A 16,502-nucleotide genomic window follows, 5' to 3' on the forward strand; every position below is an offset into this window, starting at 1 on the left:
CAGCCTCGACCTCCCGGTTCAAGTGATCCTCCTGCCTCAGCCTCCCAAGTAGTTGGGACCACGGGTTCGCACCACCACACCCAACTAATTTTTTTATTTTTTTGTCGAGACGGGGGTCTGACTATGTTGCCTAAACTGGTCTCAAGCTCCTGGGCTCAAATGATCTTCCCACCTTGGCCTCCCCAAGTGCTGAGATTTCAGGCGTGAGCCACCACTGTGCCCAGTCAGTTCTGCCCTTTCAGCCTTTTTCGGCCCTATTTTTTAGATGTATCTCTTATGAACAGCTTATGGCTGGATTTTTAAAAATCCTAACTGGATAATTTAATCTATTTATTTTGCTTAATGCTTTTTGGATGGATCTATTTTTAACATATTATGTTATACTTTCTACTTATTCCAACGTTTCGGTTTCTTTTTCTTTTTCTTTTTTTTTTTTTTTTTGAGACAGAGTCTCACTCTGTGGCCCAGGCTGGAGTGCAGTGGCGTGATCTCGGCTCACTGCAAGCTCCGCCTCCCAGGTTCACGCCATTCTCCTGCCTCAGCCTCCCAATCAGCTGGGACTACAGGTGGCCGCCACAACGCCCGGCTAATTTTTTGTATTTTTTAGTAGAGACGGGGTTTCACCGTGTTAGCCAGGATGGTCTCGATCACCTGACCTCGTGATCCGCCCGCCTCGGCCTCCCAAGTGCTGGGATTACAGCCATGAGCCACCGTGCCTGCCTCGTTTCCATTTCTTTATTTCCCTTACTTGACCTTTTTTTGATTAGCTGATATTTTCCTTCATTATTTGCTATTTTCTTCTACTAGTTTGGAAGTAGTACATCCTATTTATATTCTAGTTACTCTAAAAAATTTAACATGCATGTTTGTCTTAACAACATGTAAAGTCACTCAATATCAATACGGCCATGAGGGAATAAGAGGGTCCAGAATTACTGTCTCACCATAAACAGCTAGAAACTGGGCAAAATATATGAAAATCCATTGTTTTCAGATGGGGGACAGCAATCAGTGAAGGACTGTGGTCCCTGAGAGAAAGGAGACAGACTAGGAGAGCTCTACCTCCTGGCTTTGTGACTCAGGTAGAAGCAGCATAAAAATGTGGCCCCTATGGATTGCTTGAGCCCAGGACTTCACGAGCACTCTAGGAAGTATGGCAAAACCCCATGTCTACAAAAAATACAAAAAATTAGCCAGGCGTGGTGGTGCACACCTATAGTCCCAGCTACTCGGAAGGCTGCAGCAGGATTGCTTGAGCTCAGGAGGTGGAGGTTGCAGTGAGCCGTGATCACACCAGTGCACTCCAGCCTGGGAGACAGAGAGGAATTTCAGTTTCTGGTCCAGCATGTAAGGAGCCTGGAAGTCATCAGTGTCTCCTAACAAGAAGTAAAAGCAGAACAGACTTAAAACTGAACACATATTTTGATGTGTAATTGGAGGCTCTGAGGAAGAGGAGAAAGAGAAAGGGGTAGAATAAATATTTGAATAAATAATGGCTAAACACCAGCATTTGGTGAAAAGCATTCATCGGATCCAAGAAGTTTGAATAACCCCAAGTAAGATAAACACAAAGAGAGCCACTCATAGACATTTTGTGGTTAAATTATTGAAAGCTAAAGACAGACAACTTTGAAAGTATTATAGCAGAAGAAACAAATGACCCATATAGAAGGGAACAGCAATAAAATTAACATCTGACTTCTCATCAGAAACAATGGAGGCCACAAGGGAGTGGAACAACAAACTGACAGCATTGAAAGAAAAAAAAGGCCGGTCACGGTGGCTCACGCTTGTAATCCCAGCACTTTGGGAAGCCGAGGCGGGCGGATCACGAGGTCAGGAGATCGAGACCATGGTGAAACCCCGTCTCTACTAAAAATACAAAAAATTAGCCGGGCGTGGTGGCGGGCGCCTGTAGTCCCAGCTACTTGGAGAGGCTGAGGCAGGAGAATGGCGTGAACCCAGGAGGTGGAGCTTGCAGTGAGCCGAGATTGCGCCACTGCACTCCAGCCTGGGCAACAGAGCGAGACTCTGTCTCAAAAAAAAAAAAAAAAAAAAAGAAAGAAAGAAAGAAAGAAAATACTATCAACCAAAAAAAATTTGTTTTGAGACAGAGTCTCAGTCTGTCACCCAGGCTGGAGTGCAGTGGTGTGATCTCAGCTCATCGCAGCCTCAACCTCCTGGGCTCAAATGATCTGCCTGCCTCAGCCTCCCAAAGTGCTCAGATTACAGGTGTGAACCACTGCACCCAGCCCCCAGATTTTATATCTAGCAAAACTATGCTTTAAAAATGGAAGATTTAGCTGGGTGCGGTGGCTCATGCCTGTAATCTCAACACTTTGGGAGGCCAAGGCAGGTGGATCACCTGAGGTCAGGAGTTCGAGACCAACCTGACCAACATGGTGAAACCCCATCTCTACTAAAAATACAATAATTAGCCAGACGTGGTGGCATGCACCTGTAATCCCAGCTACTTGGGAGGCTGAGGCATGAGAATCGCTTGAACCTGGGGGGCAGAGGTTGCAGTGAGCCAAGATCACGCCACTGCCCTCCAGCCTGGGTAACAGAGAGAGACTCCATCTCAAAAAAATATAAATAAATAAATTGAAGTTTTAAAAAAAGACATTCCCAGATAAACAAGGGCTAACATAGTTCATTACTAGCATGCCTCACAAGAAATACTCAAGGAAGTCCTTCAGGCTAAAAGGAAATGACACCAGTTAGTAACTGGAATTCAAAGTAAGAAATGGAAAGCAGAAAAAATGGTTAATAAGTGGCTAATATAAAAGCCTCTCAACATATTCTTATTCATTTATTCTCTTTTAAAAACATAAGACTGCATTAAAAAATAGGAATTACACTGTATTTCAGGGTTGATAACCTATATAGATGTAATATACATGGCCTTACTAACACAAAAGAAGTGGGAAAGACTGTAGCCATACTGAGGCAAAGTCTCCATATTTCACCAAAATTAAGTGAGTATTCATCTGAGGTGCATTGTGATTAGTTAAGACTCATAATGTAATAGCTAGAGAAAACCCTAAGAAAGTAACTCAAACTTGGAGTGAATGAATGCATATTTATGTCTAAATTTCTGCTTCAATGTAATTAAAAATCAACAGAGGAAAACTGGCTAGCACGGTGGCTCACGCCTGTAATCCCAGCACTTTGTGAGGCCGAGGCGGGCAGATCACTTGAGGTCGCAGTTCAAGACCAGCCTGGCCAACGTGGGGAAACCCCGTCTCGACTAAAAATACAAAAGAAAATTCAAATATAACAGATGGACATTTCAATGCTCTATTTTCAATAGTTGATGGAACTAGACAGAAGATCAGCAAGGATATATAAAATCTGAACAACACTATCAACAAATTTGACCTAACTGATACCTATAGAACACACCATTCAACAATTGCCAAATACACATTTTTTTCAAGTGCACATGAAACATTCTCCAGGATAGACCATAACCTAGGTCATAAAACCAGTCTCAATATATTTAAAGGAATTTAAATAATATAAAATATTTCTCTGACCGCAACAGAATTAAATTATAAATCTAAAAAGATAGAAACCTAGGAAGTCCAAAATACTTGGAAATTATACAACACTCTTCTAAATAACTGGCAAGTCAAATAAAAAACAAAGGAAATTAGAAAGAATGAAATGAGAATGAAAATGAAAACACAACATATCAAAATTTATGGAATGCAGCTAAAGCAGTACTTAGAAGGAAACTTACAGCTTTAAAGGCCTACACCAGCAAAAAAAGAAAGATCTCAAATTAATAACCTACGTCTCTACCTTGACAAATTAGAAAAAGAAGAGCATGCTAAACCCAAAGCAAGCAGAAGGAAGGAAATAAAGATTAGCACAGAAACTAATGGAATTGAAAACAGGAAAACAATAGAGAAAAATCAACGAAAACAAAAGTCAGCTCTTTGAAAAATCAGCAAAATTGATCTTGGCTAGAGTGACCCAAAAGAAAAGAGAATCAAATTACCAAGATCAAGAAGAGAAAAGGGGGGCATTACTACTGACCTATAGGAATGTAAAAGATTATAGGAGAATGCTTTGACCACTTTATGCCAAAAACATTGGCCAACTCAGATGAAATGGAGAAATTCCTAGAAAGACACATGACCAAAACTGACTTTAAAAGAAATTAAAAATCTGAATAGACTTATACCAAGCAAATAAATTGAATTAGTACTTGAAAATATTCCCACAAAAAAAATCCAAGCCCAGTTGGCGTCACTGGTGAATTCTACCAAATAACTAAAGAATGATTAATGCCAATCCTTCACAGACTCTTTCAGAAAATGGAGGAGGAGGAACACTTTCCATCTCATTCTATCAACCCAGTATTACCCTTATACCAAGGATATCACAAGGAAAAAAACTACATATCAATATCCTTCATGAACTCCTAGATGCAAAAATCTTTAACACAGTATTTAAAAACTAAATCTAGCAGCACATAAGGATTAGACACCATCATCAAGTGGGATTTATACCAAGAACACAAGCTTGATTTAACATCTGAAACTCAGTGTAATACGCCACATGAACAGAAAAAGGACAAAAACCATATGATCCTCTCAATAGGCGCATAAAAAGATTCGACAGAATCTAACATCCATTCATGATTTAAAACAGTCCTTTTGCGGGTGGCGGCGAGCGCAGAGGACGCATGAAGGCCCCGGGCACACTACTAGAGTACAAGGTGGTGGGTCGTTGCGCCCCTCTACCGCATGCGAATCTTTGCTCCTAATCATGTCGTCGCCAAGTCTCGCTGCTGGTGCTTCGTATCTCAGTTAAAGAAGATGAAGTCTTCAGCGGAGATTGTCTACTGTGGGCAGGTGTTTGAGAAGCGCCCCCTGCGGGTGAAGAACTTCGGCATCTGGCTGCGCTATGACTCCCGGCGCTGCACCCACAACATGTACCGGGAATACCGGGACCTGACCACCGCGGGCGCTGTCACCCAGTGCTACCGAGACATGGGCGCCCGGCACCGCGCCCAGGCCCACTCCATCCAGATCATGAAGGTGGAGGAGATCGCAGCCAGCAAGTGCCGCCGGCCGGCCGTCAAGCAGTTCCACGACTCCAAGATCAAGTTCCCGCTGCCCCACCGGGTCCTGCGCCGTCAGCACAAGCCACGCTTCACCACTAAGAGGCCCGACACCTTCTTCTAAGGGCAGGGCCCTCGCCCGGGTATGCCCCAAATAAACTCAGGAACGCCCCCCCCCCCAAAAAAAAACCTTTCTACAAACTAGGAACAGAATGGAAGTTACTCATGATAAACGGCATCTATGAAAAATCCACAGCTAGCATCATACTTAATGGTGAAAGACTAAACGTTTTCCCTCTAAGATTAGGAACAAGGAAAGGATTCTTTTACCACTTGTATTTAATGTAGTATTGGAGATTCTTGGCAGTGCAATAAGCGGGAGAAACAAAAAGAAAAAAAAAGAGAGAAAAGGAAGGGAACAAGGAAATTATAAGCATCCCAACTGGAAAGGAATAAGTAAAAATTCTCTTTACTTGCAGATGACACGTGCTGTGTGTAGAAAATCACAAAGAATCCACACAAATAAAACCTATTAGAACTAATAAAAAGGGCCAGGCATGGTGGCTTATGCCTATAATCCCAGTGCTTTGGGAGGCTGAGGCAGGAGGATTACTTGAGCCCAGGAGTGCAACACCCGCGTGTGCAGCATAGTGCGACTCCATCTCTAAAAATAAAATAAAATAAAACAAAAATTAGAACCGAGCATGGTGGCCTGCTCCTGTTGTCCCAGCTACTCTGGAGGCTGAGAGGGGAGGATTTGCTTGAGCCCAGGAGTTCAAGGCTGCAGTGAGCTATGATTGCACCACTGCACTCCAGCCTCTAGCCTGGGTGACAGAGCAAGACTCCGGTCCCCCCTCGAGAGAGAGAGAGAGAGAGAGAGCTAATAAAAAGTTTAGCAAGGCCACAGAATACAAGATCAATATACAAAAAAAACCAATGGTTACTTCTATACACTTTTAATGAACAATTCAAAAATGAAATTATGAAAACAATTCTGTGTACAAGAGCATAAAAGGAACAAAATTTACAAATAAATTTAAAAAAGAAGTGCGAAATGTATACACTGAAAACTGTAAAACATCATTAAAAAAATTAAAGAACAAAATAAGTGGAATGATATTCTGTGTTCATGGATTGGAAAACAATACCGTTTTAACATAGCAACAGTCTCTGGCTGGGCACGGTAGCTCACACCTGTAATCCCAGCACTTTGGGAGGCTGAGATGGATGGATCACCTGAGGTCAGACGTTCAAGACCAGCCTAGCCAACATGGTGAAACCCCGTCTCTACTAAAAATACAAAAAAAAATTAGCCAGGCATGGTGGCAGACACCTGCAATCCCAGCTACTTGGGAGACTGAGACAGGAGAATCGCTTGAACCCGGGAGGCAGAGGTTGCAGTGAGCCAAGATCATGCCACTGCACTCCAGCCTGGGTGACAACAGTGAAACTCCATCTCAAAACAAACAAACAAACAAACAAAAAACAAAAAACAAACAAAAAACCCATGTGCATCAAAAGACACTATCAAAGAGTGAAAAGATAATCCACAGAATGGGAGAAAATATTTATGAATCATATATCTGATAAGGATCTAATATCCTGAATACACAAAGAACCCTTACAGCTCAACAATTAAAAGATGAATTATCCAATTAAAAAAATGAACAGAAGTTTCGAATGAACATTTTTCCAAATAAGATATATAAATAATAAGTACATGAAAAGATGCTCAATATCATTGGTCATTAGAGCAGTACAAGTCAAAACCACAATAAGATACCATTTCACACACACTAGAATGGCTATTTTAAGAATCACACACAATAACGAGTGTTGACAAGGATGGAGAGAAATTTGAACCTCATGCATTGCTGGTGGGAATGTAAAATGGTGCCGTTGCTTTGGAAAACAGCTTGGCATTTCCTTCAAAAGTTAAACATGGAGTTATCATATGGCCCAGCAATTCTACTCCTAGGTATATACTCAAGACAATTGAAAATACACGTCCACACAAAAACTTGCACACAATTGTTCATAGCAGCATTATTCACAATAGCTAAAAGTGGAAACAACCCAAATGTCCACCGATAGTTAATAAAATGTGGTCTATCCATACAATAAAATATTCTTCAGCTGTAAAAAGGAATGAAGTACTGATCCATGCTACAATATGGATGAACCCTGAAAACATCATAGTAAGAGTAAGCCAGACACAAAAGCCCATGTATGGTATGATTCCATTTATCTGAAATATTGAAATAAGCAAATCCACAAAGATAGAAAGTCAATTAGTGGTTGCCAAGCACTGGTGGAGGGGGGTGGGGTGTGGGGTGTAAATGGGGAGCTACTGCAAATGCATACAAGGTTTCCTTTTGGGGTGATCAAAATGTTCTGGAATTAGATGGTGGTGATGGCTGCAAAACACTGTAAATATACTAAACACTGCTGAATTGTACATTTTACAGGGTGAAATTTATGGTATGTGAGTTGTATCTCAATAAAAACAAATTTTTAATTTGAACGGAAAAGGATTGAAAAAAATATACCAGTCAAATGTTAACCAAAAAAAGTTATAGTTGCTATGTTAATATCAGACCAAGTAGACTATAAGGGAAAATCATTGCTAGTATTAACATATACCACTATATTTTGATCCTAAAATATATACCAATTCTAAACTCAAATACACTGAATAACATAACTTATAAATACATAAAGCAATAATTGAAAGAGCTACAAGGAGAAACTGGCAAAAAGCAGTTGAGCCTTTACTCAGGGTATCATGTGAGGAAAGACTTGGTTCCCTGGGGTGAGGGAAACTATGGAAGTCTCCATGGGGTGTGAGGGAGGAGCTCTGGAGAGATGGGCATAAGCTTTTGTTTTTTAAAGACCAGCGTGATAGTAAGCATGGGCTTCTTCTATTTCTCAAAAGGGGGCAGATAATAGGGTTGAAAAATATTGAAAAATTATCTTAAAGCAAAAATCAGATCCTGTCACTTGGTCTGTTTAAAACGTCCGTGGCTCCCAGTGCCCTCTTGAGAAAGTTCACTTTCCAGGCTGATCTCTACCCACCTCCTCTCACAACCTCCCTCAACCAGACGGGATTCTTTGTTATTTCTGAAACATTCCATACTTCTTATCTTGCCCACCTGGTGTTGGGGCTGGTGATAGGGATCCCTGGATGAAGCTGGGGTGGGGTGAAGGATATGGTCACCACATGCCCAGACAGTGCCTGGCAGGAAGAAACATGTGGCTTATAGTGCCAACTCAGCCACCGCCTGGCCAGGGGGCCTGACTTGGTCACTTCCTCTCTTCAACAGACCTGTTGCTCTCCTGGGTTCCCTGGCAGCATCCTCAACTCCCTCACAACACCCCCCACCCCCATTGAGTCCATGACCAAGCTCCATCTTTCCAGTAGTCCCACATCTCTTGCCTTGTTCTCCACATGATTCAGGCTTGTCTCCCAGCCAGCAGCCCTGTCCTGCCCCACTTCCAGGCCATTGCTCACACCGAACTCCAAAGGGATCTTTGTAGGGCCCAGCTCCCATGCCCCATTTCCACCACTGTGCAAAGACCTCCCTGGTTCCCACCTAACAGGACATAAAATTGAGGCACAGAGGACCTTAAAGGCAACACAAGCCAGGTGGCATGGTGGCTCACACCTGTAGTCCTAGCTACTCGGGAGGTTGGGGATCACTTGAGCTCAGGAGTTCTGGGCTGTAGTGTGCTATGTCCATCAGGTGTCCATACTAAGTTCAGCATCAATATTCTGGGAGCAGAGGACCACTAGGTTGCCTACGGAGGGGTGAAACAGCCCAGGTCGGAAACAGCTGTATAGCTTTGGCTCACTTAGCCTCTCTATGCCTCAGTTTCTCCATATGTGAAGTAGGGATGATCATGATAGCAGCTATCTCACAGATGAGGTTCAAGTTAATACATGGGAAGCTCTTCAATAAAGAGTCGTTACTAGCATTCTTTTTTTTTTTTTTTTTTTTTTTGTAAAAATGGGTTCTCGCCATCTTACCCAGGCTAGTCTCGAACTCCTGGGCTCGAGGGATCAGTGTTCTTTTTATTAAAAGGAATAAGCCTTCCAGAAATACCAGATACAATGCTAGATACATATTTGCAAAGAGAAGGGTGAAAAGTAAGTCTACTTTCATGCCCCTCAGGCACCTCCAACTCACCACATCCAGAATCAATCTCATTACTCCTTCCCCAAAGTCATGCCGGTTGCACCCTTCTTGATGAATGTTCTGCTGCCAGAAACATGATCTACCTGGATCCCCCCGCTTCATTCCCTACCTGCAACCCATCACCAAGACCTATCCACGTGACTCCCAAAGAGCTCCTGAGACCACCTCCGTGTCTCCCTGTCCCTAGGGTGGACCCACAGGTTGAGCTTTCCTTGAAACTCTGCTACCCACAGGTTTGCTTCAAGATAGAGCACGTGACCCATGCTGTGTAGCCCAGAACAGCAGAGACAGCTTCCTTTTGTGATGCCCACCAGGGTTCCCCCGACCCTCAATTCTGGTCTGGTTTCAGACACCCCAATTCCCAGCAGCCAGCCCCAGCTCAGCACCTAACCCACACTGGGCAAGGATGCTCTCTGGCTACAAACCCCTTCGATGGCTCCCCACTGCTCCTAGACTACAGCTCCAGCTCCTTCCCCTGCCAGGCTTGGTCTGGCCCGTTCCTCTTGCTGCCAGCCTCAGCACCGGCCCTGAGCCTGAGCAGCCCTCACAGTGTCCAGGGCAGCTCCCTTGCCATCACTTCACACACACACACACCACCTTTTGCCTTTGGCTAAACCAGTCCTTTCTCTCTCTCAGGCTGCCATCCCACTGCCTAGGTGACCCAAACTGCCTTCCTCATATGGGGTCTCGGAGGGATGAAGGAGGGGTGCCGCCTCTGCTTGACCTGGGGGTTCCCCCTCTCGCCCCTATCACAGATGGGCAGGACCTCTCCCCCAAGGTTGGACTTCCCCAAGGCAGGATTTGCAGGGTGTGGGGTGGGGGCAGTCGCGGAGAGGAATGGATTTGAGAGGCTGCCCAGGTGCTGAAGGAACTAGGGGAGGCTAATGGACGTCTAAAGGTGGGGCCGTGGCTCCCCCTGCTGACGGGAGGCCATATTGCACCCTGTGTCAAGGCGGCCCAGAGCTGGCTTAAGCTCCAAGCCGAAGCGATCTGGCCACGTGCCCGGACTGGAAGAGCTGGCTGTTCTGAGCGAGTGCCGGTTTCTTCTGGAAGGCTGGCTCTGGCACTCCTGCTCATTGCTCCCAGACCCACAAAGATCATTTTTATCATCCCCGTAAAACCACCCCTCCAATAGAGGGCGTCCTCCTGGAGGGCAGGCGCCTCTTCTGATAGGCCCAGGTCAGCGCCCAGCACCTGGCACAGAGTAGAGGCTCAGTCAACATCTGACCAAAACAAGAGCAAGTAGGTATCGTGGGAGTCCAGTGTGAACAACAGAGAAGATGGGAAGGGGGGCCCACAGCAGAGGTGCCCACAGGCAACAAGGCCCCAGGTAGGGGTGAGGGCAGGTGGGACAGGTCTTGGAGGCGAGGAGGCCGTGGTACTGGCTGACAGGGGTCCCCTGTGGGGCCCAAAGCCTGGAGCGAAGGATGGCCTGGGAGTGGCTGTGGGGACGAAGGAGGAGGCTGCCCACCCACCTCCAGCCTGCTCTCCCTGGTGGAAGCCAGGTCCCCTGGCTCCAACCCTGAACCCCACTCCAGCCTTCACCCACAAGACCCAGGCCAGCCTTGGTTTGAGCCTCACCGCCTCCCTGTGGGGCCCAAAGTTCAACAAGGAGAGTGATCTTCTCTACCATTCTCGTCAGTCAAGCCATGGGTCATCAGGCTTACACTCTGAGGGCTGGCAGGGAGCAAGGGTCTCAGAGGGGAGGGAAGGGTGGCCAGCTTGCCTGGAACTCTCGCTGGGGCCAAGAAGTGACTCTAGGGGTCTTCCCCGACGGGCCCAAGAGAAAGGCCTAGAGGGGCCAGCAGAGGTTTGTCCTCAGACCAGAGGACAGGCCACGGCTCTTCACTTCAGAAGCCACTGCCAAGCTGCCACTGAAGCCCCCGCACAGCAGAGGGGAAGAGGGCCCCGTGTCGCCCTCTCCTGGACAAGGAGTTCCTCTCATCCCCTGACCCTGGGGTCCCCTACTCTTCTGCTCGACAAGATGGCCTCTGGCCATCAAGAAAGGGAAGGGAGGGAGGGATGGAAGGTGACAGTCCTGGGCTCTGGTCACCCTCCATGCACCTGTGAGCCCTTCCCAGTCCCAGGCACCTGGCTGAGACACCCCAGGCCCGGCCCTGCATGGCAGGGGCACTGCAGCCCATCCCTGGGGGTCTGGAGCCAGCACTCAGCCTCCTGCCTGCGCCCCCTGCTGGCAGCCCAGCAGGCGTGCGCTGCCTCCACTTTGTCCCAGGACCCCAAGGCTGGGCAGTTACACCTCTGGGGTGGCAGAACTGCCCGGCCACGCTGCCACTTGTTGGTGCTTTGGCGGGAGGGGACAGTAAGTTTTTGGACAGTTGGAAACTTGTCTGGGGAAGCAGAGGTTTAGGTGGCAGTGGGTGAAGCCGTGTGGCAGGGTCTCATTGGTTTCCTTCCCACAGGTGACCAGGTCCCCTCCACACTCGCCGCACCCCCAGTTCACCACTGGCCCATTGCTGTATCTTTCTTTATTGGTTTCGGGAAAACTGGAGGAGGCTGGAAGGCCATGACCATGACACAAGCAGGACCACCCACACTCAGCGAAGCACACAACAGCCGTGCAGGAAAGACAGCCCCTGAGGCCCGCCTGCCAGCACCTCCTGGGCTTTTGGAGGGGCGGGGGGCAGGGGCGGGAGAGGCAACAGGGGAGGGGAGCCACTGCCCCCAGGCAGGGCAGAGCCTGGGGACAGACTTGGGGGTGCCCCATTCCAACCCCAGCGCCATGCGCCACACCCTCAGATCTCAAACTCCAGCAGAGGCCAGCCCCGGGGGAGGGGTTGGGGGAGGGGACCGAAAGCATCCAAGGGAAGGAAATCTGGGGGTCAGTCCACTTGGCCTCGGCATCTGCCTGAGAGGGAGAAGCAGAGGGAAAGGGGGTAGTCAGGAGCTAACCTGCCAGCCCTGTGCCCCCACCCCCCGCCTCAGTCAAATCCTGGACTTCTTAGAGGCCCTCTCCCCTTGCATTCCCTTGCCCAATGTCCGGCACCCACTGGCCCTCCCTGTCCTTCCACCTCTCCTGGGGCCCTGGCTCCTCCCTCTGCTCTCTGCCCTCAGTCCTCTGGCCTGTGGGGTCCACCCTACTTAGCTCTTGGCCACATGGAGCGCCACCACCCTCTAAGCTCTCCAAGGAGCCAGCTCCTGGGGGTGCAAGGTCCACCCAAACACACCTGGGCATCACCACTTGGGGGGCTGGCCAGAACGGAGGCCTGAGTGGCTGTGGCGGGCCATGCTCTGTTCAGAGGCCCCCTCGCCCTCTGGGCTCTGCCCCAGCTTCCGGATGTGGCGCAGGAACGAGGTGGCATTGAAGGCTCGCTGTCAGAAGAGAGGGAGATCAGGCCAGGCCTGGGCCCAGGCCCCAGCCCCAAGACTGTGAGGACTGCAGTGGCCACTGGGCAGCCACGGCGATCAGGCTACAGCTGGGGTGCAGCGGGCGGCCACACTGGGTCTCTCTCCACACTGACCTTCCAGTGCGTCCGAGCAAAGTTCTTCTGGATCTGCTCACTGACAGAGCCTAAGATGTCCCTGTCGAAGGCTGTGTCCCCAGAGATCCTGGGGAAAGGCTGAAGGTTGGCGGGGGGCCTCTCTGCAAGTGCAGTCCCCCTGGCCCTGGGGCAGCTCGGCAGGGCGCCCACTCACCAAAGATGCTGCAAGGCCTGTTGGCAGGTGAACCTCTTCTGGGGGTCTCGCTCCAGAAGGTGCCGGATGAAGTCTTTGGCTGGAACAGGGAGGCTGGGTCAGCCTGTTGGGTCCCCGCTCCCTTGCGTCACCCCCAAGCACAGGCCAGCCTCAAGCTCACCTGAGTCTGAGATGTCATCCCAGAAAGGAGAGTCAAACTCATAGCTGGCTCTCAGGATCTGGCTGAAGAGCTCAGGGTCGCTCTCGTCATAGAAGGGGGGGTACCCACACAGCCTGGCACCCACAGATGAATCATCCAGCTGTCCCACCCTCCCCAACCCAGCAGGCGCAGGCAGGCAGGAGACAAGCCTTCTCAGCGGTCACTCACAGGATGTAGGAGATGACGCCCAGGGCCCACACATCTACGGCCTTCCCATAGGGTTTCTGCTCCAAGAGCTCTGGGGCTGGGGGCCAGAGACAGACAGACGCACGCACAGGCACACACGCAGCCATGCCGCTCAGTGTCACTGGCTCAGCCTACTCAAGCCCAGGAATGGCCCACACAAAGGCAACGGGCACAACAGCCTTCCCGGCTGTCCAGGGTCCCCCAAGCCACCCCACTCCCAGCAAGCCTCAGGGTGTCGTCCCTCACCCACATATCCAGGGGTCCCACAGGCGGTGCCTAGCATGTTGCCAGCCTGGATTTTGGAGAGTCCAAAGTCAGAGACCATGATCTTCGAGTCCTCAAAGGGCGTGGCATACAGGAGGTTTTCGGGCTGTGACACACGGACACCGGGAAAAGGGCCAGGTCAGTCCTGACACGGTGCTGGTGCTGGGACAGGATGGGGACTAGGCACTCTCAGGTTCCCCAGAGCCTTGGTGGAGCGGGAGATCAAGAAAGACCCCAGCCGCGCTCCCGGGAAAACAAAGGCAGGGCCAGGTGGGCAGGTGGGAGGGTGGGGTGCAGAGGCCCCAGCCAGGCACCTTGAGGTCCCGGTGCACGATCCCCAGGCTGTGCAGGTAGGAGACGGCGCCAAGGACCTGACCCACCAGATGGCTGGCATCCTTCTCTGTGTAGGAGCCGCGCTCCATGATGCGGTCAAACAGCTCGCCACCCGTCACCCTGGGGGTGCCAGGGGTTTGGCTGACCCAGGCACTCAGCCCGGCCTTCAGCCCCACTCACTGCTCAGTCCCTCCCCGGCTCCCGCAGCCTGCCCAGGCCCTCCTCACAGTTCCATGGCCAGGTAGAGGTGGGAAGGGCTCTCGTGGACCTCCTCCAGAGCGACGATGTTGGGGTGACTGATCCTGCAATGGCAAGGAAGCGCCTGTGGGCCAACAGAGTCAAGGAGTACTCTGTCCTGAGGCCCCGGGGAAAGCCTCCTCCCTCTTCTCTTCCTCCCATCTCTGCTCCCCATTCCCTACCACATGCCACCCCTGCCCGGTCCAGGAAGGCAGAGCTCCAGCCTGAGCCCCGGCCTTCCTTCTAAAGCCCATTTGAAAAGCACAGATCAATATCAACTCGCTCCCTTTGCCACAGGGATGTGCAGGCCCAGAGGGAGCACTGCCCCAGGCCTCCCAAAGGTTGGTGGCCAGGCCCGGACTAGAGCCAAGGACTGCTTGCGCCCCCCCCCCATTGACCTATGCCCCGTCCCAGGGCCCCGCGAGGTGCGCACCTACGGAGTACTGCGATCTCGTTCTCCACCAGGGCCTCCTTGCCCCGGAGGGCCTTCTTGGGGATGCACTTGAGGGCCACGAGGTGTGCGGAGCCCCGCTCCTGGGCCAGCACCACCTCGGAGAAGGCACCCCTGCCGCAGACGGGGTGGTGGGAGGTGGGAAGGAAGTGGGAAGAGAGGAGAGGCAGGAGGGAGAGAGAGTGGAGCGGGTAGGGCCCCCTGTGAAGGAGATGGGGAGGCCCTACCTGGCCCTGTGCCACCCCCCACCACCACTCACACATGCCATCTCACAGACTCACTCGCATTCACACACCCCTACATATTCACACACACACATCATCTCACACCCACTCGCGTAGTCACACACACATGCCATCTCACACAGGTACACACACACACACACACACACACGATCACACACGCGCGCGCACACTCACGAGCCGAGCCTCTCGCGGATCTCGTAGATGCTGCTGATGTCCTCGGTGTGTTTCTTCAGCAGCAGCATGTCTGCAGGGGCAGGGGAGAGGTGATGCGGGTCCCTCCCCGCACCCCCGGGGGCAAGGGCAGCTTCCTCCTCCACCCCCTGCCAGGCAGGCCTCAGCCATTGCCGCTGCGCTCGACCCTCCCCTCCCCCGTCCAGGTCCACACCCCCAGACGGACGCCTCCCAGCGAGGCCACCGCATACGCGCCTCCACGTCCCAGGCCTACAGCTGCCATCCCACGCCCCCCCGCCCTGCACCCCGACAGCGACCGGCGCCTGGATGCTGCCTCTCTGCCTCCACACATCCGGCCGCTTTCCAGAAGACTCCAGGCTCACCCACGCCGTCCCTCCCCCATCCACACATCCACAGCGCCCACGCCCCCACCCCCGCCTAGACCCGCCACCCATGGCACAGCGCCCACAGGCACCCGCTGCCCAAGCCACCAAGCCGCCCGGGATGCACCTGCGACCCCCGCTCGCAGCCACCTGCCAAGACCGCGGCCACCCACGCGGCCGCAGACGCAGCCCAGCCCTCGGCGCCGTGGAGCAGGGGGACCTGGCAGCCTGGGCCGCCCGCGTCCCGAGCTGCGTAGACCGAGCGCGTGCGGGCAGGGGGCGCGCCAGGCGTGACAGGTGTGCTGCGGACGCGCAAGGCTGCGGCGGCCGCGGGCCGGATCCGGTGCGCCCCCGCCCCGCGCGTCCCCGCGCCCCCAAGCAGGTGCAGACCTGGAACGGGTGCCGCAGCGTCGTTCCGCGCAGTGGCCGCCGCGCCAAGCCCCCCGCCCGCGCCCCGCCGGCCCCGCCCCCTCCGCGCACGCCCCCGCCGGCCGCCCAAGCACGCAGTGGCCCAGCGCGGCCGCGGCGCCGCAGGGCACCTTGTAAGGCAATCGCCGGCTCCGGCTCGGGCGCCGGCCGCCACCGCCCAGCCCACTGCTCGCTCGCGCCGCCTCCCGGAGCTGCGGCCCGGCTGGGCTGGCCCCAGGGCCTTTGCACCACCAGTGGCTGTCTCCCGGAGAGCTCTTCGGCCACAGGTCGGCAAGGCTCTCCGCCTTCCAGTCTCTGCCTTCACCGCCTCTCCGAGGACAGGCCCACCAGGCCACTTGCCCGAAAACAGCCTCCATCCCTAGCTCCAGGACCCTGCAACCCTGCACCACAGCTCTGCCACCCTGGGCTCCCGGCACTCACTGGGCTCCCTCTGGCTCCACCATTAATCCCTCACCCTCACTTTCTTTTCTACCCAGAAGCCAGAGCATTCCTTTTATTGAGATCATGTCACCTTCCCGCAGCTCTCTGTGTCAATCCAAGTCAAAGCATGGGTCCTTGGTGGGTGGCCTAACGACTGCTCTGGCCCCTCCTCCTCCACCTCTTCCCCAGCCACACTGGCCTCCTGACGGCCCTAGCCTTTGCTCCCCTGCCTGGAATGTTCTTCGATCAGATATCTGCCT

At 51.8% G+C, this 16,502-nt stretch overlaps 1 protein-coding gene and 1 pseudogene across 2 annotated transcripts; one reads left to right on the top strand and one right to left on the bottom strand.

Moving 5' to 3' along the window:
* Positions 1-4,696: 4,696 nt before the first annotated feature.
* Positions 4,697-5,247, top strand: LOC100591719 (annotated as a pseudogene). Its single transcript, XR_004028657.1, has one exon. The product of XR_004028657.1 is annotated as a 60S ribosomal protein L18a pseudogene (transcript).
* A 6,494-nt stretch (positions 5,248-11,741) lies between these two features.
* Positions 11,742-16,244, bottom strand: PNCK (pregnancy up-regulated nonubiquitous CaM kinase). The gene is given in 13 exon segments (XM_030806446.1): positions 11,742-12,136; positions 12,456-12,600; positions 12,750-12,837; positions 12,925-13,003; positions 13,085-13,197; positions 13,292-13,367; positions 13,556-13,679; positions 13,888-14,026; positions 14,134-14,208; positions 14,577-14,708; positions 15,014-15,083; positions 15,933-15,953; positions 15,956-16,244. Coding segments are annotated over 12 exon segments (1,278 nt in total). The 5' UTR covers positions 16,179-16,244; the 3' UTR covers positions 11,742-12,136; positions 12,456-12,462.
* Positions 16,245-16,502: the final 258 nt, after the last annotated feature.

This window comes from Nomascus leucogenys, chromosome X, assembly GCF_006542625.1.
Source record: "Nomascus leucogenys isolate Asia chromosome X, Asia_NLE_v1, whole genome shotgun sequence".
NCBI lineage: Eukaryota > Metazoa > Chordata > Mammalia > Primates > Hylobatidae > Nomascus > Nomascus leucogenys.